This window comes from Mya arenaria, chromosome 5, assembly GCF_026914265.1.
Source record: "Mya arenaria isolate MELC-2E11 chromosome 5, ASM2691426v1".
Taxonomy (NCBI): Eukaryota; Metazoa; Mollusca; class Bivalvia; order Myida; family Myidae; genus Mya; species Mya arenaria.
In genome coordinates, this window is record NC_069126.1 from 60,143,328 (window position 1) to 60,168,840 (window position 25,513).

The following is a 25,513-nucleotide window of genomic DNA, read 5'->3' on the forward strand; positions in this document are numbered from 1 at the left end:
TTTGCTTTACTTAAATTAATACTTTCTAACGGCTATGTTTTATTAAATTATGTGTGTAAAACCAAGCAATTACTAAAATATACTAGAATTCCAAATTGGATCAAATGTGACAAAATAATGTTTAACACACTTGATGTTATATGTGTTGTTCATTTATAAATGCATTTACTTGCGAATATGACAGTTGTTGTGTTTGAAAGAGTATTCTTGAAGTATTGATATTCAGTACTACATCTTATTTGTTTTCCATGATCTTCATTGGTAGCGCTGAAACTAATTTTTGACTCTGTAACTTCCTTAAATGTACGATTTTCAATTGAAGTGTATTTAAAATGTTCCATTGTTGATTCCCATTTAATATTGCATGCTGGATAAGAGAACATCGATATACAACTGGCAGTTATGACATTTGATAGTTTGCCTTGGTCAATAACAAGAAGGAGACGTGATGGGGGTCTGAAAACAACAACAACAAGTACACCACATAAATATTTATCAAAATAACAAAAAAGTCCACATTTTTAATGTCGGTACGTTTACCATTGATATAACTTAAAATACATGAAAAAGGACAGTATATACATTTTGAAAGGCAGATTTCAAAACAAAAATCATTAAAAGAATAAAATTAGGGGTTCCGGTTTTTGTTAAATATTTACATTGCCTTATGTTTCTGTATAACGTTGTCAAACAAAAAATCACACTAAAACATATGAAACGTATTTTACTTTTTTGATATGCCTTAAGTGCCTTGAGCAAGTTTAACAAATAAAAAAACACGGTCTTATAGTATTCCATTGAATTTTAAGATCGCATTGGTTTGAAGTTCATAAACTTATACAGTAACTTTGATGGTTATCGACCTCTTCGGAAGAAGTGAACATTTCCATTTATATAAATATGCAATGGACGGATTAAGAAAACAAGAAGCTTAAAGTACTGCAAGTTTAGCTATGCTGAATATTTAAAGTCATTTTCACGCTTACATTTGTAAAGTATGTACACACTGCTTGACACTGTCACGTAATATAATCCATTCATCTCCGGAAACTGTTGACATGACATATTCTTGTCTCCCCACTCCCTCTTAAACAAATGCAGTGTGGATACTGATGTGTATAATCCCGTTGAGTCGTCAAGCGTTGTTGATACATTGGTATTGGTAACAATTACAATATCTTCGACAAGAAATCTCAGTAATGGAGGCGGCCTTGCGCTCGATGAAGTGCAAGTTATATTCACTGTTTCTCCCTCCAATATCACTTCTTTAGCCGAAAGATACGGGGGACCATTCGGATTTACTTAATAACAGAAATTCAAAAACTAAAATAGATCAGAATTTAAAAAAAACACCGTTAGTAGAGCTAGTACAAAATAGTAACACATATGTTTTAAAGTAAAACTTTTCAGATTTTAAAGATTTTGGTGTTTTAAACATTTGCAGAAAATGTCGTTGATTAAAGACATGCAATGAAAACCTTCAATTTGAGAGATTACTTATGATTTTGCAAATTCATATATAAAGCGTCCTTTTTATATTGTATGCATAAATGTAATGTCATCATGAAGTCTGGAGTTTCAAAGTGATGGCTGTATTGCATTTACAAGCCATTTTATACAAAACAGCTTAGTCAAAGTACATTGTATATCTAATTATAATACATGTACATTTCTCCTCGATCAACATTAAAGCAATTTGTATGTCTTATTATAAATAGTAGAAATGCATATGCATAGTACGAACATTTTATTATTTAACCTTCTTTATAGATAATTTAAAATTAGCAATATCATGTCACTTAATTAACGCACAGGACAAATTTGATCTACACTTAAGATGGAAGAAATCTCAAGGCTGTTAATATCTAATACTTACTTCTTTGCAGATATAAAAGGTCTGGAATCTAGATTGTATGCAGGCAAACACATGTCATTTCCATCAGAGAACTGCATTTAATTAAGGACCGTTTGATCATGATTCACAACTATCTTAAAGCCTACGTAAGCTTAGACTGAATTTTAGGCTCAAGTTAATATACAAACAATAGATACAAAATGATTTACCGACTACAAATAGTGAAGCGTTCACTGACATGTTCCGGTGTATTCCAAAGACTGTGCAAATAGCATTAAGTTGATGGAACGCATCTGCTGGTTTGTCATATGAATTCAATCCAAATTGATTCCGTGATAATTTGATTGATGCATACTGAATAAGACCTATTTCAAACTTTACATTTGTAGCGTTATACTCTTCTTCCGTTTCGCAGTACACTTTTCCAAGTCTTTCATCTGTCTTAGAAACGATACACTCTCTGCAGTTAGAAATTGTGGTAAAGGACCAATTATCGACTCACCTAAATATATCATCAACACACATGCTTAAAACTCATATATATTCTATGTACAAACATTTTGATAAAAAATAATTTTGCAAGCTTGTACAAATATGAACGCAATAAAGTATGATGCACATTTTTAAAGAACACTGTACATTTCATCAAACCGGACACTTACCGAATCTTCACAATAATGTGATATAAAAAAGTATCCATAACGGATAAAATATAATTTTGCAAGCTAGTACAAATATGAACGAAATAAAGTTTGATGCACATTTTTAAAGAAAACTGTACATTTCATCAAACCGGACACTTACCGAATCCTTCACAATAATGTGATATATAAAAAAGTATCCATAACGGATAAAATATAAGTTTGCAAGCTATTACGAATATGAACGCAATTAAGTATGATGCACATTTTTAAAGAAAACTGTACATTTCATCAAACCGGACACTAACCGAATCCTTCACAATAATGTGATGTATAAAAAAGTATCCATAACGCCATACTTTTACACGTGCAGGATAGTAAAACAATCATATTGGTGATGATAGTATTTTCCTCGTCATTATATTGAATCATTGTATATGGAGCCATCGGTAAGAGAGTTAAATTCCCACATATATCAAACCTAATATCATTGCGATGGCTCACATGACAAATCATGCACGTGCCAGGAAAATATTCTTCAATGAATACATAAATTTTTAATTGTGCATTCACAACGGAACGAATATCCGTATAGATACTTGTGGTTTTTAGAAATAAAAATAATTATCAAGCTTGGGCTTGTGTGTTTTTGATTAATAAAAGTGGATTTGAAGTTGATAGCAGTGAAACAAATATACATATAAGCAGAACCTGAACATCCAATGAAAGAAAGTTTCAAACCATTATTTTAAACTTCTAAAATATCCGAATTGTTTGGAGTTACAAACGTCAAGTGATGTTACATTGAAATAAATATGATAAAGAATGCATGTAAAGGGCATATGCGACGCGCAAAACATCTTCGTTGATTACACAACATCAAATGCGTTGTGTAAGAAGCTATAGATGAGTTTTCTTTAATTGTAATAACCTTCAATGTAATATTAAAAGGAATGAGAGACGCGAACCCAAATCTGGTTTTAGTATTTACTGTATGAATGTCGTGCAACTCTTTAGTAAGGTCAACTATTGACGTTTTAATGATAGATAATCAATTAAAAAGATCATTAACATTATATCTAAGGACATAAAAGAATATTGCTGAAATAGTAGGAAGCATTTGGGCACGTAAAGCAATTCGTATAAAAGCTTGTTTTAGTACGTCTGCATTGAGTTGTCCGGGGCGCATGTGAGTTTGGTTAGTGGTCACCAAGCCGGACAAGTGGGTTTTCTCCGGGTACTCCGGTTTCCCCCACAACACGAGACCACACTCCCTTGCAACATCGTGCTAGCAAGAGTGATTAATATAAGTTGCAATAGCTTGTTTCACAATCGTTTTGAAATTAAATAAGTTTAAACTTAACTAAAAAACAATTAAAATCTGGTTCCTCATAATGCAAGCTAGAATGACAATTGAATTACTTCTGTTGATTCTAGGGTCAAAGGCCAAGTTAACTTCATGTTATTTAACGTTGTTTGTTATCTTCAAAACGACCATTGCTCACAGGATGTTAAATTTCACTAGAAAATGGCAATAACATGAAGATTACCCTGAACTATTTCTGGTCAGAAGATATACCACTTATTCTTGCATCTTGAAGTTTCCATAGAATAGACTATTATTTATTTTATTAGGTTCGGTTAAGAGCATTAATAGTGGATTGTATTGCATTCATGCAAAGTGGTTGATGTTTACATGATGTGCTTTTTGTCAAGTCAAGAGTAATAAATGATAAGAACTCGTATGTTATTTTACATACAATAAATGCTAAAATTTCAGAAAATCTCATTCGATCTCCCGAATCAGTTCAATAACCATTTCATTAAAATAATGTTCAAAAATGAATATTACAGTAGTTGGTTAGAAGCAAATTGTAGGCATATGTATGTGTTTCAAATAGTTCCTAAAATAATTGTGTTGGTTGGATTTAAACAAAATTATTTTATTTCATGAATAGGTTCAAATGACAATTTATATTTCAGAAGAAATATTTACGAACCTGATCGATAGTTAAAAGCTTAAAATTACACATTTTTTGACATCACACAGTTATGTTTATTATTTTGTTATCTAACTTGTGTTGACCTGTGACGGCTATTTATTGTTTCATTGTGAAAATAGGATATCATTTGGTTGAAGCTCAGAATACAAAAACAATTAATCATAATCATAGTCAGTTAATCCATTGCAGTTTATGCAGTGCCACAAATGCATTATCGTTTAGTGTTAATGAGCATGGTTTAGGGTAAAATTTCAGCGATAAGTTTTTTGTATAAACCATTATATTAATAATTCTTGTTTTGATTATACATTTGATATCTCCCTAAAATGCCGTGCCAACATACATGCCAAACATTGAACATATGTTTTTGTTTATCTTAACAAATAAATCATTGTAGTGTTTGTGTGATATATTTGTGCTGGTTTGTTTGCTGTATGTGTTGTTTTGTGCGTCCCTCATTTAGTGTCTGTTTGGCCTTGACCTTGTGCCTTTAAACATGATCATAGTTATGTGTAAGTTTTGTTTAGTACGTTTATGTCCCTCATGTAGTGTCTGTTTGGCCTTGACCTTGTGCCTTTAAACATGATCATAGTTATGTGTAAATGTTGTTTGGTGAGTCGTGTGTCCCTCGTTTAGTGTCTGCTGGGCTTTGATCTTGTGCTTTTGGTCAACGATATTTGCTTTTGCCGACTCATCTAACCAATGTTTAAATTACTTAACTATATAACTTTTTATTTGCTAAACATCTTCTTTTAACATGTATTACACAAACACACATACACAAACGCCCACGCGCATGTACGCACGTACGCACGCACGCACGCACCCCCCCCCCCACACACACTTTCAAGAATTCTCCTAGATTAAACAGACGGAGAGTTGTCAAATGTAGAAAAAATGTACTATGACTGATAACCTATAACAAGCGACGTATCCGTAATTGTATCCCATGCTAGTCTGAATAAGTATACGAGTATTTGGGGCACTAACACTATAATTATGTTTATTCTTCTCATATCCACTAAGGTAAATTATACCGTTAAGAAATTTGACCATTTTGGTATTAAGGATGATTTACTCAGCTCTACAAATACAGTGAGCGTCCTAAATTTGCGTTTTGCCAACAATGATTTTTGCAATATTCCAGCCTGAATGCGCTAGGATTAACTCGCCTTAAACGGTATGAAATCTTCTCGTTCGGAAACTATGTCGGGAAAGCGCGACTGCCATCTTTCCTGTCGGAGTATCGACATAGCTGCGTCTTTTTTATTCACTGTGAATCTCTTTCATTGTTTTAAAGATGGTTTTCAGTTTATACAAAATTCAAAGGAAACTACATGATTACGCACAGTAAACTGTTCAACCACAGTTCTATTGTTTGTGATTTTGACATTTTTTTCCTATTTGGAACACGTATTACTGTTGAGATATCTTAAACTGGATTTAGGCCACATCAATGTATTTCCATTTCCCGTATAATGACGGTTAGACTTGCACTAAGTGAAACCGATATGTTGATATTTCTATACTTTGTGACATTTGCTTTGTAAAGATTAGTGTCTCGTCCATTGTGTAATAGACTTTTGTTATTGTCATTGTAAATTTAAACAATTCAAGTAGATACTTAAACTTTGTATTGATATGCTCTGATCTGTGGTTGACATTGTCTCCAATTGAAATTTGATCTCAACTATTCAATGGTTGGACGTTTGTTTCCGTATTTCATTGTTTGAATAATCTATTACGTACAATTATTTGACCACTTATTGGATATTCATAATTATGCAGTAGTGAATAATCATGAGTAAATTTCAAGGGATGACAGTAACTTTTAGTGCTAAACCTTATAAGTTTATATGAATCAGATTGCATTAGTCATTTGAATATTTAACTATGGATTGTTAGCAAACCACATTACTTTCGACATTTTATCCTCGTTTGCTTCGATATGTGGTCGTTGCGAGGTTTTGTCTACTGAAATTTGACCAATCATCATTGTTTAGATTATTAGTAACCTGCATCTTTATAGTATGTAGTGTTAAATTGCACATACGGCGCATTCAGAGGACATCTATTCTCAGACGGTGGTTTCTCTCTCCATATCCAATGTCTGACGGCCAGAGCAATTAAGACTTACTAACTCAAACCACTCGACTTTAATCCTTCCGCAACGTTCGGTACCTCCTGGACATAATCCTAGACGTGGACTAAACTTCACAGATTTTATCAGTTAATGTAATATAAACAATATCTTCATGTGAAGCTGCAGTCATCAGAAGTAACCGGGCGGATCATTTTCATCTCTAACTGAAAACTTGATATTGTTCATGTCATGATTATTAAAACAATTAAACTCGCATTCCGCTGATGTTAAGGAATAACAAGAAACCATGATTGATTGCAATTTCAATGCAGTTTGAACAAAACAAAACTTTAAGATGTGTTGTTGCCAACTTGCGTTTCCTGTGACAGTTCTTGTTTTATGTTCAATTTTAACGAGATTTCAACACGTTGTTGCCACCATAAAATAGGTAAACAACAACAGTTTCTAAGACGTCTATATTTCTCGCGAACTATTACTTCAAATAACTGCTTGTCATGTCGTTGACGTAAACAACTACGCACGGGTTATTTGGTGAAGATTATGCATGTGCCTCGGAAACAATGCGTTGCCGGAAACTGATAAACCGGTTTCTGCACGTGCTCTCGGGTAAGATTTTTTTTTTTATTCGCCCCGCATACACTTCAACATTCTTATAGTTTTACCATTTACCAACACTACTCGGTGCATACCAAAATTAAGCTAAGGATACCGGGTTAGGAAAATGATGGCTAATGGTGCACACTTTTAGAATATTCTAGCTGAACCAAAATCTTAAGTTATGTGCTATAAAGAAAGGACAATAAATATTTCCCTGAAAGACGTTTTTCTCTGATGAAATCATATTTTATTTCTGGAACATATATTCACAGTATGATACAAAAACGAATATGAAACAGAAACAGTGCAATGTCACATCCTTACAGTTTACATCAAACAGGAGATGAACAAAATTTGGGAAACGAGTTTGTTTTGACAATTGGACAACTGCTTCTGACACAAACAAATAAAATAAAATGTCAACACGTTCATAAAAATTATGCCTCATTTCTCGTAAACAAGGAAAATTTGAATTGTTATTCAACTTGTTTAATCTAATCGTTCAAAACTGAAAATAACTTTTCTTCAATTAAAATTAGCATTCACAGTATTGTAGTCCATGGCTATGTTTTTAAAAATAAAACACTCTCATACCGACCATTTTCTTGTTCTATAAATTGCATCTACCTAACCTTCACCCACACTGCGTTTGTTTCGCCCATAACACGTCCAGGATTGTTTAGCTCTGAGAAGTAACGTGTCATTTCAGTCATCTTTGTCGTTGTCGGAATTGTTTCGAAAAAAAATTCCAAAGTACTTGAATTATAGTTCGTAACATTCATTCTATATATTTAAGTCATTTGCTATGTTTTACGAAGAAGGAAAAAGTTCGTCCGTTTATTTACTTTCGATTTAACCTTTAAATTACATGTAAGTAACATTCACCTCCTTTTGTGTTTCTTCCAACCGTAACAACTTTTTAATTGTTTGGCTCTGTGTAGTAATGTGTCATTTCAATCAGCTGTGTACCTGTTGGGATTCTTTGGCTTACATTAGCGTACGGGTTATTATTTTGGCTCGGGCATTGTTTATATTCAGTCGCACTTGTTGTCCGATTAGTTCCAGCTTGTGCTGCAGACAAGTTATTTTCGTCAATGTCATCATATATTCTTGGAGGCAACGTTGCATCGGTCTACAATAAAAATAATACAATCAACTTGTATATACACAATATATTGCGCTGATTAACATTTGAACATATGGTTCAAGAAACACATAACATGCGTTCTGTGAGAAATGCTTATTAAACATTCTTTGTTACGCATTTTACTATATTAAAACATATGCTCCTGATTATAATTTTGCATATAAAATTCGAATGAAATCAAGTGAAACCAATATGTATGTTTATATGACACGATCGTCTATATATAACGTATGATTTTTATTGAGACACTACATTGACAACCACTGTAAGTATATCCCTCAATAAATCCTTTTACATTGGAAGTAACAGATGCTTTTAATGATTTCATTAAGATATACTAGTATGGAGGTAAGTTTTTGTACAACACATATCTGTTTTGTTACTGAATAACAATATCGTCATTTCTTTACAAGATAATATTTATAGCAAAGTAACCACACCTCATGGGGCCTGTTGGAAGAAGGGACTGCAATGCCTTGGAACTTATGGTGGCGATCTTGATGTAAATTAACATCCTCAGCCACTGCAAATATCAGAATGTAACATAAGGTAATCACGAGTGAGGCCACTTTTTATAGTAAAAAAGAATGCAACTTTTATTTGATTAGTCTTAACACATCATGGCTGTGTAACTAAATATATATTTCCTGCTTTTCGAACTCTAAAAGCAAAGTGTTGCTTTTTTATGAACGCCTTTGAAGGGTTGTCTGGTAATTAGTGCCCGCAGTAATCGTTGGTTTAGATAATGGAGTGGCACTTCAATTCAATACATAATTATCAAGTAAAATTGAATGCTGAATTTAAAAGATATCAGTTGCGTCAAACAAGGTTCACATGAATGTGTTGGAATGAAATGAATGTTGTTGTTTTTACGTTTGAAAACATTAAAAGCATTTTCCAGATAAAACTGTCTTACATGAAGCAATAACAATACTAAACCTTCATTCTTGTCACAGTATCATTGTACCTTGTTAAACCGAAACCACGACTTCACTTAATAAAACACGTACTTTTACAGGCAAAATTTTAAGCTTTACTACCCACGTAAGAGCTTAAAGAGAACTAAATATTTACGAAAATAATATAAAGAGTTATACATGTATTACCTCGACACCAGCGCTTTCGACAGACGCACAAAACCAGGACAATCTCTCCTAGAGTGACAACGGCTATTCCAGCTAATAGTATCCAAACAAAACTTCCTCTTCCGCTTTGTCTCGGTTCTGTAAAGCAAATGAATGAAATGCACATTGACTTTAATGATTGTTTAAAGATTATACCGATGTTATTCTGGGAATGATTTATATTTCGAGTGCAAGACTCAAGGGTTTGTTGTGACAAACTATTTAAACAATTCTTAGCACCATACAAATTATCTAAATAAATACTGTCGCTAAATGTGACGTCATCAATGGAAACGTGTAGATAAATATGTAGGGGAAAAGATAATATTTCTTTTTGAGGCAGAATATTAAAATTAATATGGGTTTAAAGGTTCAAATCACAATCTGTTTCAAATTCTTTACTTTCAAAGCGTAATAAATACACCATATCATTACTGTTTTACAGATCTTTGAAATTTGAAGAAGCATTTTTTAATAGAATTTGATTCAAAATGAAATTTCATTCAATTGCAAAACATATCATTTTTCATCATAATGATAATTGTTTTATGCTCTGAAAACAATAGTGCTCAGAATTAAAAACGTCTACACAGTGAATGTATTATTATATTTTAAGTATACATGTTAACATGTATTTATTTTACATAGATTAAACATGTTGTCATCAAGTTCCATTCGTTTGCTTAGCAATGACTGATTGCAAAGCCGTAGTATTGAAATTTTATGCGTTTACTTCCGAGTGTCTTTTCGTTTGGTGAAATCAGCTATTGTATCCAAACTGTCCTACGTTTTTCCTGTTCTTTTAAAAGCTGCGGTGATAAAAAAGAAAATTTAAAACATAACACACCAATACTTTAGCGATAAATTGTAATCCGTTTTATTTTTATTTCGTTTTTACAATTTTAATTTGTGAACAATTGGACCAAGTCTCAGCCATTACTCTGCAGATCAATAATGATTTTAATTTTGCCAAGTCTATCTTGATTCAACAACACATAACCTAATGATATTTGCAAGAGTTTTACCGACTATATAAATTTGTGATTTGTTCCGGTATATTCCAGAAACTGTACAAACTGCATTCAGACGATGCAAAGCTTCAGACAGCTTTTCCATTGAATGTAACAGGAAACTATTCCGCGCCTGCTTAATTGAAGTGAACTCAATAGATCCGATATTGAACGTCACTCTGGTGTCCTTATACTCTCCGTCAAAGAACCTATGACGGGCTTGTCTAAAAATATCGAAAGCACAATGTTTTTTTTTGCATTTGGAAACAATTTCTTTCTACATTTATCCATTGACAATTTGTAAACACGACTGACTAACCCTCAACAGATAGATGAATTGAATTGGAGAATTTTCTGGCAAGTCCATCTGCACACTGAACCCAATAGCGTCCACTTGTATTCTTCTTTACGTAGAACAATGTAAAGATATACTCATGGCCCACCTGTTGAAGATCTAAAACACCGTTTTCTTGTATAATGATGGAATGCTCTTCATTACTGCCAATAACGAGTTCTGCAGAATACTTGCTTGCATTTTTCTCTTGTGCCACTTCTGGAGACGGGTAATATCCAAAGCTCAAATTTTCCCCGAATAAAACGGGTTCCCCCGACAGAATGTACAGTTCTCCACAGCCGTTTGTAGCTGTGTAATCTGGAATGATTTCATTATACATTAAGACACAGAGCTGTTTTCTGAAAATATTTCGATTACATGAAACTTTATAAAATCTGTTCATTAACAATTATGAAAGGTGCAACACTGTTGACCCATTCTAGAAGCGTTTTTTTTTATTTAAGATCTATGAAGACATGTTCAAAAAAATTTAAACTTCTAGCGTCATGTTACGAAACTCTCCAAGTTTTCAAATTAAACACAAAACATAACGATTTCATATATACTGGGTGAGTACCTAATTCGGAACAGTACCAAAATATGGAACACCCATTATAAAAGTATTTTATATTCCGAACGAAATCAGTTTATTTACGATTTTAATCAATAAAGTCATTTGTCTTAGATACAAGTTCCAAAGAACACGATTCTCCGGTAAGTATTTCAAATACAGCTATCATTTAAAGTCTTTCATGTTCAAACGTCAATACATGGCACGCGGGGGAAAGACTTCATGCTTGCCACAATCACACCATAATGGAGCAATAATTTTAAAAAAATACATATAAATAAATAACAAATTAAAACTGTTCAATATTTAGGTACTCCGAGGACGAAAATGGCAGTCATTAATTGTGCGGTTAATAAAGTACTTTTCATGCAGATAGCTAGTGTCTTGAAAAATGCCATTTGTGTCAACCGATTGGTCTTAAATCCTAGTATGTTGATGGAATTTTTTGTAGTTGTGGTGCAAGTCTAACTAAAACTATTTTAAAAATAGTGCCGAAAGTGTTCCGATTTAGGTACTCAACCAGTATAGGTTCATATTTTATTAGTTTGATATATTTTCAGTGGACATAATTGTAACAAGTCTGCTTCCCAAAACCCCACTCAATACATCTCAGTCCATCTCAGCTTCTTGACTCAACCGGACTCTCTAACACAGAGAAATGTTCCAACTATAAACTCAGATTAAGGTGCCAATGTGACAACGTGACAACTCAAAGCCCACACTCATTTGTATTAAACATGACAACTTATTGATAACTGTGCATTTGTATACAATCTGCTGCTAACCACATACGCATAAGCTGACAACTACATATCAATCAAATATGCCCTACAATTAATAAGTGTTGAGTATCAAAACATGTATGACAAATACACATTCAATTCAAAGTTAATTTCATAAATGTAACGTAAATATTCTGATAACGTAACAAGCTTAAGTCAAGAGCTTTATAAGCTTGATTCAGTTTATAATATTTTCGCAAATAATACGAATTATACGAAAGTAGACACAAATGCAAAGATAGGAGAACATATTTAGAAATACTGTTTCAGTTTTGTTCACATTAACTTTGGATTCACTGTTTTCTGATCAACAAATATTCAAAGGAAATTGTCGGGTTCTTTTCACATTTATAGAAAATGCTATAGACTTATTCAGAATAACATTGAGAAACAATCATATACAACTGTCGCTTTTGAGGTAATCAGTCATAATGCATTTGTAACTAGATTTTACAATTATCTGTCTGTTCAACCTTGGTACTGCGTGTTTGTGTGTGAGTGTATTGTTCATGTTAATATAAAAACACAGTAAATTCATAATAATAATATTAAGTGAGGTATACAATGGTGAGCCGTGTGGCCTCTTTTAACGATGAACATGTTTAAGGGCACATGGTCAAAGCCCAACACACACTTGACGAGGAACAAACGACGTACAAAACAATGCTTACAAATGACGATCTTCATGTTAAAGGGTTCAAGGGCAAACCCAAGCAGACACAAAACGAGGGACAAACGACGTACAAAACAATGCTTACAAATAACGATCATCATGATAAAGGGCACAAGGTCAAAGCCAAGCAGACACAAAACGAGGGTCAAACGACGTTCAAAACAATGCTTACAAATAACGATCATCATGTTAAAGGGCACAAGGCCAAACCCAAGCAGACACAAAACGAGGGACAAATGACGTACAAAACAATGCTTACAAATGACGAGCATCATGTTTAAGGGCACAAGGCCAAACCCAAGCAGACACAAAACGAGAGACAAATGACGTACAAAACAATGCTTACATATAACGATCATCATGTTAAAGGGCACAAGGTCAAAGCCAAGCAGACACAAAACGAGGGACAAACGACGTTCAAAACAATGCTTACAAATAACGATCATCATTATAAAGGGCACAAGGTCAAAGCCAAGCAGACACAATACGAGGGACAAACGACGTACAAAACAATGGTACAATGCCAAAGCACAACATACGCATAACACGGGATGCACGACGTACCAAACAACACCAACATTAAGCAAAAAAACACATGCATCAAACTATGTTTTGTTAACTGAAACGTAAACATACGTTTAAATGCTGGCGAATTTGTTGGCACGGTATCTTGGGGGAGTTGTCAAATGCATACTCAAAGCAAGAATGCTTGAATGCTTCATATAATGGTGTAAACAAGAATAACCTGATTGATAGAAATTTACTTTACATTAAGCTAATGAACACTGAATGGTGATTCGTTCATTGGAATTGTGTGTGGTAATTTAGTATAAGCTGCAATACACACAGGTCAACACAACTGAGATAACCAAATAATAAACTTAACCACATATACTTTACTTTGTACACCGACTATAATACAATGCACTAATTTGTCATAAAGAATACTTGAGTTTGTATCAACTATTGAAATGAGATGGTTATTAAACGGATTCGGGAGATCGAGTGGGATTTTCTGAAATTTTAGTATTCATTTTATGTCAAATCGCATCTGTGCTCTCAACAGTTATTGCTAAAAGAACACGCACATACTGTACAAATCAACCACTTCAAATATATGTTAAACAGTCGACCACTGATTCTCTTAACCGAACTTAAAGCTAATGGAATAAAAATGTGTCCATTCTATGGATACTTTTAAATGCAAGAATAAGTGACCAGAAATAAATCAGGGTAATCGTCGTGTTATTGCCATATTCTTGTGAAATATAAAAAAGCCCGTGAGCAATGATCTTCAAAACATGGCATTTGTCCCCAGAATCAATAGAATTAATTCAATTTTCAACACTGTCATAGTAACTTGCAATATGACGAACTAGTGTTTAGTTGTATTAAGAATATTAATATAAAAACAGTGTTTCTATGGCTACATTATTTTAATTCCTCATGGCTCATGCATAAATTGTTTGCATTCGATGTTGTGTATTCGACTAAGATGTTTCGCGCGTCGCATGTGGTTTTTATAGACAATTTTATCATAATTAGTTCAATGCAAAGTCACTTGACTTTAGCTTATATGTATATTTTCTCACAAATCCAAGCTTGGAAATTATTATTTTTCTAAAACCCACAATTATCTACACGGATATTATTTTCATTGTGTATGAACAATTAAAACATTGTGTATTCATTTAAGAATTTCTTCCTTGCACGTGCCTGATTTATAATGACCGAAGTCACGTTGACCATCGCAATAAGGCTATGATTTTCTTATTAGCCTGCGCGTGTAAAAGTATGGTGTTATTAATACTTATTTATATATCACACTATTGTGAGGGATTAGGTAAGTGTCTGTTTTGATGGCATTTACAGTTTTCTTAACAATTGTGCATCATACATTATTGTGTTTATCTTGTACTAGCTTGCAAAATATTTATATTTATCAAAGTGTTTATTTCATGTGTAATATATCTGTGTTGTTTTGTAAGTTCTCTGTCAGTCGGTTACCGTCTGTGAGGCCTTTAGCTTGTGATTCAATGCTTCGTGCTTCGATAAACATAATCTACCGGGCTCTTTCTGTAGCTACCAGTGCACTGCTATTTTAATGGATAAATGTGATAATATTTCGATACGTTCTCCAAACACCAATAAAAATATGTACATGACCAAATAAAACGTAATTACTCTTCAATGTTGTCTTGACTGTTGAAATGATGTCAATGTGCTAAGATTGTACCAGCGTACGTAGTTGACCAAATAAAAGATTAATTATTATGAACTTTTATCTTATTTGAGGTACTCCTGCAATCACTGTTAAAAATGATGTCGGAATGCTTAGATTATTTCAACCAACATTTGTTGGGAGAAACGTGACGTTCGAATTCATACCGACTACACCGACTTCAATAGGCGATGTCAGGTGGTATTATATAAAACAACCAGGGTCACCTGCAGAAGCAATTGAAGAGGATGATTTACGTGTTCAGCATCAGGGAAAATCTACCTTACTCACAATAGCTGACGTAGATCGGAGTTTCAATGGTACCTCTGTATACACATCAGTTGGCAATAAAAGCATATCGGCATTGCTCGAATTGAATTTAAAAGGTTAGTTTGAGTTTAGTTGTTTTATTTTTAGTATTTTAATTTTGTCTTAAAGTTTGATAAATTATACGGTATAACATAACAAAATATAAACTTATCTCATTATATATTGCGCATTTTTCCAGATTACACAAATGCGAACAGCTGTGGAGAACTGTACTTTTTATCGAAGGGACCGTATTTTGCGGGAGACAATTTAAATCTTGGATATGTTTCGTCACCAGCAGTTGCAAAAGAAAAAGATGCAAACAGGTTTTCTGTAGAACTCATCAAAGGCAATAATAAAGACCTGACGCCCATTCAACTAGCAAACGGAGTCGTAGAGCTTGACCAGGAGGGCGCTGAGTATATCTTTACTATGTTCAATGTTAAGAAAAGTGACAGTGGAGCGTATTGGATACAGTGTGGGTACAGTGAAGTTTCTGCAAAGAACTCTAATATTATCACTGTGTCAATTAAAGGTCAGTGAGTTTTATTCAAAACCATACATTAATATTGCACTATGGATATGCTTGCTGTTTTAAACAAATGTTAATGATATTTTCAGGGAAGCCGATAATAGGTCCCTTGGCCAACATTTCTACATGCAGAGAGTGTATCATTTTAAGGCCAAACGAAACACTTGCAAAAGTGTACTGCGAAATGGATGAAACAGTTGAAGAGTATAATGAAACCAATGTCAAGTTTGAAATAGGAATAAATCCGTATGATTCACGCAATTTGTCAAGGAATCGATTTGGTTTGAATTCATCTGACGAACCAGCAGATGCAATACATCAACTGAATGTTATTTGTACAGTCTTTGGAGTACACCGTAACATGTCAGTAAAAGCTTCAATATTTGTTGTCGGTAAATCGTTTTATATTTTTTCTATAATAGTTGTGGCCTCCAAATCATGTTAGGATTACCTTGGCTTGAAGATGGTTGCAAAACATTATCAATAGTTCTTAATTATGTACGTTTCTCTGATGGAATTGACGTATGTTCGTCTGCAAACATTTAATTATCAAACCCTGTATCTTTGTATTAAGATGTTTAAACTAGAAACGACTTCTTTCATCTTTAGTGTAGATCAAATCTGACCAGTGCGTTAAAAAGTGACATAATATTGCTGAATAAAAATGATCCGTAATATGCATATCCATTTCTACCTTATAAATAAAAACTGCCTTTAAACTAATCAAAGAGAGACATAAAGTACATGATTTATTATACTTTGACTATGCTGTTTTACTATAAAGTTGCTCGAAATGCCAAGGACGCTTTAAATATAGTTTTGTTGAATCGAACGTAAATTCTCATAGTGAAAGCTTTCATTGCATATCTTTAATCAATTACATTTTCTGCATGTGTTTTAAAAAACAAACTCTTTTAAAATTCAATATGATCTGAAAAGTTTTACTTCTTTAACATATATGCTTGTACTTGTTAATATATGGTTTACTTTATCACACTGCGAATTATCCCCCCTCCCACGTTTGCAAAAATCAATCATATAGCATTTATGTATATAATATGAACAAGAACAGTAGAATAATGTGAATATAGTTCCTAATTTAACGTGGGCGAGGATGCAATACTTGATATTCAAAAAGCATTCCATCATCAGTCATACATGTCTACTCCGGTGTATAAACCCAAACAGGGTTAATGGTGAATTAGGTTTAAAGTTTTATAAAATCAAACGGAACACTTTTGGATTTTGCTGCTTTACAATTAAATTTCCTAAACATAAATAACAATTCGAATTTATTATTAAACGCAATTTAAAGAGGATAAATATGGGTTTACAATTATAACCCTTTGGTACATATGGCAGTTGTAATGTAGCACATGTTTGTGATTGTTATTTTTGCACTAATGTAATGTTTATGTATAATATTTCCACCATCTTGTCAGGAAAAGGCCATTGAAATAAATTTAAAGAGGTTACTTTAGATAAAATATTTTTCGCGTTCACATCTATGAATTGAAAACCATCAATTAAAGTATTTGCCATATAGTATATTATGATTAAGTTGAATAAATGTAGTTATCATTTGGCTAAAATGTGGAACTACGATATTGCGAATTAGTACTCATTAAATATAAAGATTAAGATTGTCTTCGTGTATCAAAATTACAAAATATTAATTGCTTCCTTAAGGCAATTGTTAACAATTAAGTAGAGCTTTGTATTATTTATTAATGTTCAAGTACTTAAATAACCTATAGATAAGTTCAATCTTTTCAATTGAGAAAACCTAGTTTATGCCATTACAAGAACACTTTTTAAGATTTCAATCAATCAATAATTGAGCTTTGTGACGTTCGTAATTAATATATTACTAAAATGTGTATAAGACGGGTTTTTTAACATGAATATATCAATAATATTATAATATATTTGAGATATGCTAAAAACCGTATTGCATTATATTTATATGTACTATTTAGTATTCGCATATAATGTGGTAACATGAATGGTGCTTGACTTGTAATTGATGTTTACATCGGAGTTGTCTTAACAGCATACATCGGGTTGGTTTTTCATATTTTTTTATCGTTATTTCGCTTTCATACACAGCTTCCATAACAGAAATACAGCCATCAATCCAGATATAACGAACGTTTTCGTTTAACATCTGCATCAAATGGCAAGTGACTCGGCTACAGTGCCGTCTTTAACTCTACACATACATTGCATCTAAATTGAAATGGAAAGCAGTGCCATTGTTAATGTCATTGCAATATGCGTTTAATTGTTCTTAAATTAAAAGCATGTAAAATGTCTATATAAGCCCAATGTATCTCTTTATATTATGGTTAAAACAATTGAACTTAGTCTAGTTCATCTAATATTTAGGCGTTTTGTTAATTCCGACCTATTTTTAAAATTTCCGTTCTCAAGTACGTCCCAAAGGTCCACCGTATATCTCGGTGAATGGAGAACTTTTGGAGGGAGAAACAGTGGATATAACTTGCAGTTCATCGAGCGCAAGGCCGCCTCCATTGCTGAGATTTCTTGTCGAAGATATTGTTATTGATACCAATACCAATGTATCAACAACGATTGACGGCTCAACCGGATTATACACATCTGTATCCACACTGTATTCGTTTAAGAGGGAATGGGGAAACAAGAACATGACCTGTCAACAGTTTCCAGAGATGAATGGATTATATCATGAGAGTGTGTCAAACAGTGTATACATATTATACAAATGTAAGTGTGAAAATGATTTTATTTTTCCTCTATTCATAAAACTTGCCATTATTTAAGCTTGTTTTTGCAAACGCCTCTGCATATAAGGACAAATGTTGTTTTTTTTTCTGCTTTAGAAGGGCTCTATAAATATCTAGGGTTAACAGTCATAATTATGTAATGTACTTATTAACGACCGAAAAACACACGCTAACTTCGAGATAGATGTTATTCTGCACATATAATAATAATATGACCGTGAGGGGATTTTCCATTTATTAACCTAAATAAAGATTGTTCAAAATGTATAAAAAAATGTATGTGTATGAGAAAAATGTAAAATTTGTTTTATTTTTGTTAGTCTTATTCCGTAATATTTCAACAATGATAAGTTTCAATCAAACAGGAACCGGTGTTATATTTGGGTTTTAATTATTTCAGATCCCCCATCACGTCTCATTATCGTTATTGAGCAAGACGACCTATCAAAAGTTATTACCGCAAGTTGTTCATCGATGTTCGCTAATCCAGCTTGTAATATTAAATGGGAATCAACAATTCAACATTTTAAGTACACTTCAATTGAAAATCGTACATTTAAGGAAGTTACAGAGTCAAAAATTAGTTTCAGCGCTAAAAATGAAGATCATGGAAAACAAATAAGATGTTGTTCTGAATGTCAATACTTCAAGAATACTCTTACAAACGCAACAACTGTTATATTCTCAGGTAAGTGCGGAAATAAATGGAAATAGATGCAAACCACATGTTAAATTATGTGTGTTAATACATATTTCGGTTACAGTTCACCACATTTCGAATTCGAATATCCTGTGGTATGCTCCAATGACATGTTCTACACACAGAGTTTAGCGGGAATATTTATTTGCCTAAAATGAATCCAAAGTAATTGTCGTTTGAAATGGTAGTTTGAGAGAAATTTTCACTCAATAATATTACTAACTTTACACGGCTTATGAAGCGTTGTTGAATCAAATGGGTTGTTTAGCCATTTCCATGAAATGCCACTAATGCACATTTTAATTAAACAAGTACCTATACTCTATAACTTAATATGTACAGAAAAGCCGACAGTGGTTGTCTATTCAACCCCCGTTTTACCCGTTCCACCAAATACCAACATAACGCTCACATGTGTTGTGAATTCTCATCCTGTTGGAAATATCACTTGGACGATGGTGGAATCGTCTAATTCAATATCAACACAAACAAAGACGTGTTCTAATACACCAGCATGCACTTATGAAATGACTACATCTGACGTTGAGCAGGTTTATTCGTGTTATGCACAGAACGAACATGGCAGTGACGAACGGTCAATTGTAATTGTTGATGAGCTAAGATATAAAGAAGGTAAAATATATGTTAAATGCGTTGAGTCTCTTACTTAGTGTAGGTTTATTCTATGCAATAATCTTCTTAACGGTTTTGTTTAAATAGTTGGTAATTAAGCTTGAATAAATAATTTACATTATATTATGAAAACAAATATTAAGCTCTAAATCAATTTTATTAAACACATTGTAGTTGTTTACCTTTTGATTTATTGTAAATAACAAGGCTCAATGTCGTATCTGAAAAAATATTTCAAAAGTCAGTACATCCTTTATTTAAGATAAAACTGGTTCAGATTCTGGCAGTATGGGCGTTGCAATGGTGACTGCGGGCGGAATTGCACTTCTTTTTGTTGTTAGTGTTGGCGTGTGTTTATATCTACAGCGCAACCAAGGCATGACTTATGTTACATTATTAATATTTCGAATATTAATAAATAATTGTGGAGGGAAATTCTAAAAAATACTGTATTTGAATAGTTCGAAGTAATTTATTATTGTTATAATATTTATATGTTTTCCCTCTCTTCATGATATTCCGATTTTAGCAAAGCTGCAGTTTATGAACGAGAATGACACAATTCAGCTGGCACAACTTCAGCCACCGTAAGTGTGCTAATATTAAAAGTACGACAATTATGTGAACATGAATGTTACAAATGTCTTAACAAAGGATGAGAATTGTCTAGTGGTGTCGGTTGTGTCTTTGCACACTGCATGTCATAAATTCGAGATCCATCAAGGCATATTCTCTAGGCCTATTGATCAGACACCATATGCTGTTTTAGAATATATCCAAACAAATAACCTGTTCATGTCTTAATATCATTTTCAGGCCAGTGGCAGAACGAGATGGTAAATATAAACTATAACTGAATAATCAGTTTTGTATGAACGATTTATTTTTTGTTAGTATTTTAGTTGTATGTTTCGGATTCAAATTTAAATATAAGCTCAAACACACAATTCTTGCCTGACCATTTGTTTCGATGCGGGGTAAGATCATTCAGTTCTCCATTTATGTAACATGTTATATGCATCAATAAACCAACTCTTCTGATGTTATATAGACGTAACACATGCACATACTGGCGTTGCTGAATATGCTGTTATCCACGGGACAAACAGAGATCTAGAAAACGTTGCTCCGGTAAAACAGTAATCTTTACACTTTTAAGTGAAATAATTACAATAGCTGTGTATGGAGTTATTAGTTAATACAACTTAATGGGTCTTTAAAACAAACCATTTTACTATAAACGGGGGCTGGTTTTACAATCGACATCGACATATTTTTACGCTTGAAACGCTGTAATCCGTTCAGTCGCTTATAATGACAATTTTATCAGATAGCTGAAAAGTAATTGCTTATTCAGCTTTTCGACTCTCTAAGGGGTGTAAATCTTGCTTGGTTAGTAAATAATTTGACAGTATATCGACCGTATCAATCGAAACATATGTTTTGTTAAAATATCTTCACGGTATCCTAACTTGTTTTTTTTTAACTTAATCTTTACAGTCTTCTAGCATATGTATGCATTCATGTGATGTTATGAATGAGTGCGTCGAAAATGCAGCTACTAAAAGTTCAGCCCACGTAGAACAACCATCAAACGACAATAGTATTCCATTGGAAACAGGTCCTGATGTACGGTAGGTATACGACGGATAATAACAAATGTCGTGTTTTTTCAAACAATTTATTTTAATACTATAACATCTACTTTTTGAACAGGTTCATATATTTGTTATCTCTGTTTTACCGAATGTCGTGGTAACTGAACTACGACCTCGGGTTTACAAGTACATACATCTCTGTGTAATATAAATAGCAAATACACGATACTATCTTTTAAGAAATTGTTACACATCGGTATCTCGTTTACGACTTCTTTGGTACGTGTATCGAAAATGTATCTTTACTAGCTATAACTCATTTTATTTTTATTTTCAAATTCACCGTACGTGTGTATCTCGACAAATAAGTTTTCGTTATAACTGTCATTCAAATGACTCTATACGATTTAGTGTAATATATAACTATTTTAATGAGCTTCTGCTTTTAACTATGGACAAATCAGTGTGTGAACTATTGTTACGATTGTGTGTGATAAGAAATTTATAAAGTATGTTTTATGTGTAGCAAATAAATAACAAAACTGTTTTACAAATATATTTCAGTCGATGTCAAAGTAAAGAACATATTAACACAACAGGTATTGTGATAAACACACCTAGTTGTTTTTATATAGTATATAAACACTGTGTTGTTTATGGAGTTTTGTGCAATCTTGTGTATTCTGGAACAACAGGCTTACTGATTGTATCAATTAAAATGCATTGTTTCATTGTTCTATCGCTGACAGACCGTAACAGGCTTAGTGGATGTATCAGTGAAAATGCACTATTTAAAGGTTTTGCTTCTAACAGGCCGTAAAAAAGGCTCACTGATTGTATCATTGAACATGCGTTGTTTCAAGGTTATATCTATGATGGACCATTAAAGGCAGAATGAGTGTATTTACGAACATGCATTGTTTAAAATTTCTGGAAGACCTAAGAGCGCTGACTGGTTCTATTAATGAGCACATTTTTGTTTTCAAGATTATATCTCCGGCGGACCGTACACAGCCTACTGACTGTATCAATAAAAAATCATTGTTTCAATGTTGTATCTCTGACAGACCGTAAATGCTAAATGAACGTATCAGTGAACATGCATTGTTTCAATGGTGTCCCTCTGACTGAACGTAAAAGGCTTACTTATTTAATCAATGAAGATGCATTGTTTCAAGGTTCTATCTCTTGAAGAAAACGCGTCATTTACTATCGTAAGCATCCATTGTTATAGAGTTTTCAATACTTTTCTGACGGTGCATCTGTAAGTGACGTCTTACGTTTTCGTACGTTTTATAATCAGTTTTTACAATAAATTCCATAATACATGCATCCCCTTAGATATTCAGTAATCTTTAAATATAAATTACACGAAGCTTGTCCAATTTTCAGAATGAGGTTCTTTATTTTACATTTCTTTTCAGACAACGAAAATGACGATGGTATTTCTATGCAGAATCAGCTAATGAACGAAGACTCACCAAATGCTGAGGTAAATATGGATGTCGAAGAACTCGAATGTTGATCTAATGTCCTCAAGAATATTAGGTTATTATTAATGGTCATGAAACGCCGCAACTTTTGATATGACAATCTGGTAAAACCATTGTCATGAGTAATCTAAATTCAAGCTGCTTTGGCTTTGATTCAAGTGGTTTATGTTGTTTGGAATGTAAAAATAGTTAATTAGTTTTTTCATTGATTTGAATCATAAATGAACTTCATTTTGCTACATCTTGATTGTCTTACTAGAGTCCAAAACGTTCGACCAATGAGCTAGTGTACGCAGATGTCGATATCGAGCACTTGGAGAAATTTCGTGTAGGACTTCGTACGTGCAGTGACGACGAGTTTACAGAGTATTCTGACATTGTATTTGGAGCATCTAGTAGTGTTAAACCTGACTCATCCAATGAAAATGTGTGACCACTTGAGTTTAAGTGATTTAAACAATTCTATTTTGCAAGAGACGGATGCAGACCCTGTCCCGTTGAATAACACTTTTGTTTTGTGTTTGTTGCAATTACGTCTAAATGGTGTAATTTTTTTAATTGTTTTCTTATGATATCCGATCAAGCGAGCTGGATTGCTTTATGATGTGAGTGTATGTGTATCTGTTTCTTCCAAGTACCTATTATACACAACATCTAATTGATGTTGGTATTGGTATGCTTTAATATGATATCATACGCAAGCATTATAACAGTGTATATATTGAATTATAATTTATTGTCTTCATGTGGAGAACATTTTAAGAGATAACTGGTTATTGGGGAGTTTGTTTGTATGTATGCATTGCTTTACATTTACTTTTGATGAGCGTTACTACATGTAAACCAGTCAGAAGAACATTTTTGCGAGAAGAATTGGAATACCAGCTGGTGGCCAACATTTAATGGTCATTTTACAAGTAAAGTATACATGTAGATTCTCCGATTATGTATATGATATGTTTTGTATAAAACGCATTAAACATATTGCAATTGATTAAAATAAGTACTTGACATTTTTGTCATCCATCGAATCTATGTTATAAATTGTCTTTTGTAAAATGTTTGTTGACGTATGCATGTCCTTCAGAGAGGTAGCGATGTCAAAAGTTTGAACATTTACTGCGTTGTGTTCGGTTCGTGATTAAGCAGCTTTCGGAGGTTTATACAACCACAATGCACAACGAAAAAACACCAATGAAATAGTTTGCCTTTCAAAAATAGGAAGAAGTAATTGCGCCGTATAATGTTATCGCCGTAAACCCTACATGATGTGTTTCTATATTCTGCCTGAAAAATGAGACAGCCGGCATCCATTATACTGTAAAATAGATATCTTAGACAATAAAGCGCCGCAGTTGAAGGGACTTATATAATTTAATACAATTCGGGACAGTTCTCTCCCTTGACATATGTAGTATTTTGCAACTCTTTGAATTTCATCCACATAAAGTATTTATTCGTCACAATAATAACAGAGAACGAGCCACATACATCCATTGGACAAATGTGCAAATGTAGAATTCCTTGCACTTTATATGCTGCTATTATTGGACAAGCAACGCACATATCATTATTTCATTATTTTACCTAAGAACTGCCTGTTCCGCCGGCTGATTCTCGGCAGCGGTGAAGAAAATACTTTAGCGCAACATTAGCGCTAGGAATGTATAGAGGAATCGACAGCTGGAGTCACATGACCCATGTGCCAAACTCGACATGATCCCATCGTCCCTGGCTGATACACACGAGCAGTTCGTGTATTCCTGGAAAAAATACAAACGGTTAGATTTAATAAAATCACGAGATGAAGCCAAATGGTGGACATTTCCTCGTACAAATATTGAGGGCCAATAGAAAAACATTGAGGTAATCATGAATAAAGCGAAAATGGCACATGAAAAGGACTTAATCTTTTACTAAAGTTGTTAACACATCACTTACATGAAAATAAAACAAATACACGGTATATTCTTAATTTGGCAATGCCTTTTGATTCGGTTTGGGACAAGAGTGAGTTTCAATACTCCTAAATATATCAAAGGACCCATTGAACTTCTGTTTGGCTGACTATTCACAGGGTATGACCACAAAATATATTAATAAATATGTTGGCATTTCATTACAATGAATACAATGGACAATGATCGAAAACATGATACAGGAAATTTTTCAAAAGTGTCAAGCTCGACAATGCATCATAGTTTCAGTTTAAACAATTGCAGACATTTAACGATCATGCCGATCGCTTCGATAAAAACTTCCTTAAACAGTTGCTATGTTCTTACTTATCAAAAACGATATGAAACTAAGAAATAAACCATAGACAAACTGTCCTTAGTATTACTCATCGTTGTCTAGATAACTTCAATGTAGGCCGGCGAGCCTTGTTTGTCCACAAGAAATCCAGAAAACACCAGA

The 25,513-nt window shown here is 33.3% G+C and overlaps 2 protein-coding genes across 2 annotated transcripts; one reads left to right on the top strand and one right to left on the bottom strand.

Moving 5' to 3' along the window:
* Nucleotides 1-7,935: 7,935 nt before the first annotated feature.
* LOC128234327 (uncharacterized) lies at nucleotides 7,936-9,738 on the bottom strand. Its single transcript, XM_052948502.1, has 3 exons — nucleotides 9,454-9,738; nucleotides 8,788-8,870; nucleotides 7,936-8,332 (listed from the first exon to the last, which is right to left on the bottom strand). The coding sequence occupies exons 1-3, from the start codon at nucleotides 9,596-9,598 to the stop codon at nucleotides 8,120-8,122; spliced, it is 441 nt and encodes a 146-aa protein (XP_052804462.1). The 5' UTR covers nucleotides 9,599-9,738; the 3' UTR covers nucleotides 7,936-8,119.
* Nucleotides 9,739-14,628: 4,890 nt separating this feature from the next.
* Nucleotides 14,629-24,032, top strand: LOC128234322 (uncharacterized). The gene is made up of 15 exons (XM_052948496.1): nucleotides 14,629-14,684; nucleotides 15,137-15,448; nucleotides 15,571-15,906; nucleotides 15,993-16,295; nucleotides 18,337-18,651; nucleotides 19,072-19,359; nucleotides 19,714-20,004; nucleotides 20,267-20,380; nucleotides 20,534-20,591; nucleotides 20,821-20,840; nucleotides 21,056-21,135; nucleotides 21,505-21,638; nucleotides 22,167-22,201; nucleotides 23,027-23,094; nucleotides 23,355-24,032. Exons 1-15 carry the CDS (start codon nucleotides 14,636-14,638, stop codon nucleotides 23,526-23,528), a joined length of 2,577 nt encoding a protein of 858 aa, XP_052804456.1. The 5' UTR covers nucleotides 14,629-14,635; the 3' UTR covers nucleotides 23,529-24,032.
* Nucleotides 24,033-25,513: the final 1,481 nt, after the last annotated feature.

Excerpts from the sequence above, each read along its gene's own strand:
- LOC128234327 (XM_052948502.1), bottom strand. The coding sequence starts at position 9,598 with ATGTGCATTTCATTCATTTGCTTTACAGAACCGAGACAAAGCGGAAGA. Across the intron at positions 8,871-9,453 it reads TCGAAAGCGCTGGTGTCGAG|TGGCTGAGGATGTTAATTTA; the intron begins GTAATACATGTA and ends TGATATTTGCAG. Across the intron at positions 8,333-8,787 it reads CTTCCAACAGGCCCCATGAG|ACCGATGCAACGTTGCCTCC; the intron begins GTGTGGTTACTT and ends TTTTTATTGTAG.
- LOC128234322 (XM_052948496.1), top strand. The coding sequence starts at position 14,636 with ATGGTGTTATTAATACTTATTTATATATCACACTATTGTGAGGGATTA. Across the intron at positions 15,449-15,570 it reads GCTCGAATTGAATTTAAAAG|ATTACACAAATGCGAACAGC; the intron begins GTTAGTTTGAGT and ends GCATTTTTCCAG. Across the intron at positions 21,639-22,166 it reads GAAACAGGTCCTGATGTACG|TCGATGTCAAAGTAAAGAAC; the intron begins GTAGGTATACGA and ends AATATATTTCAG.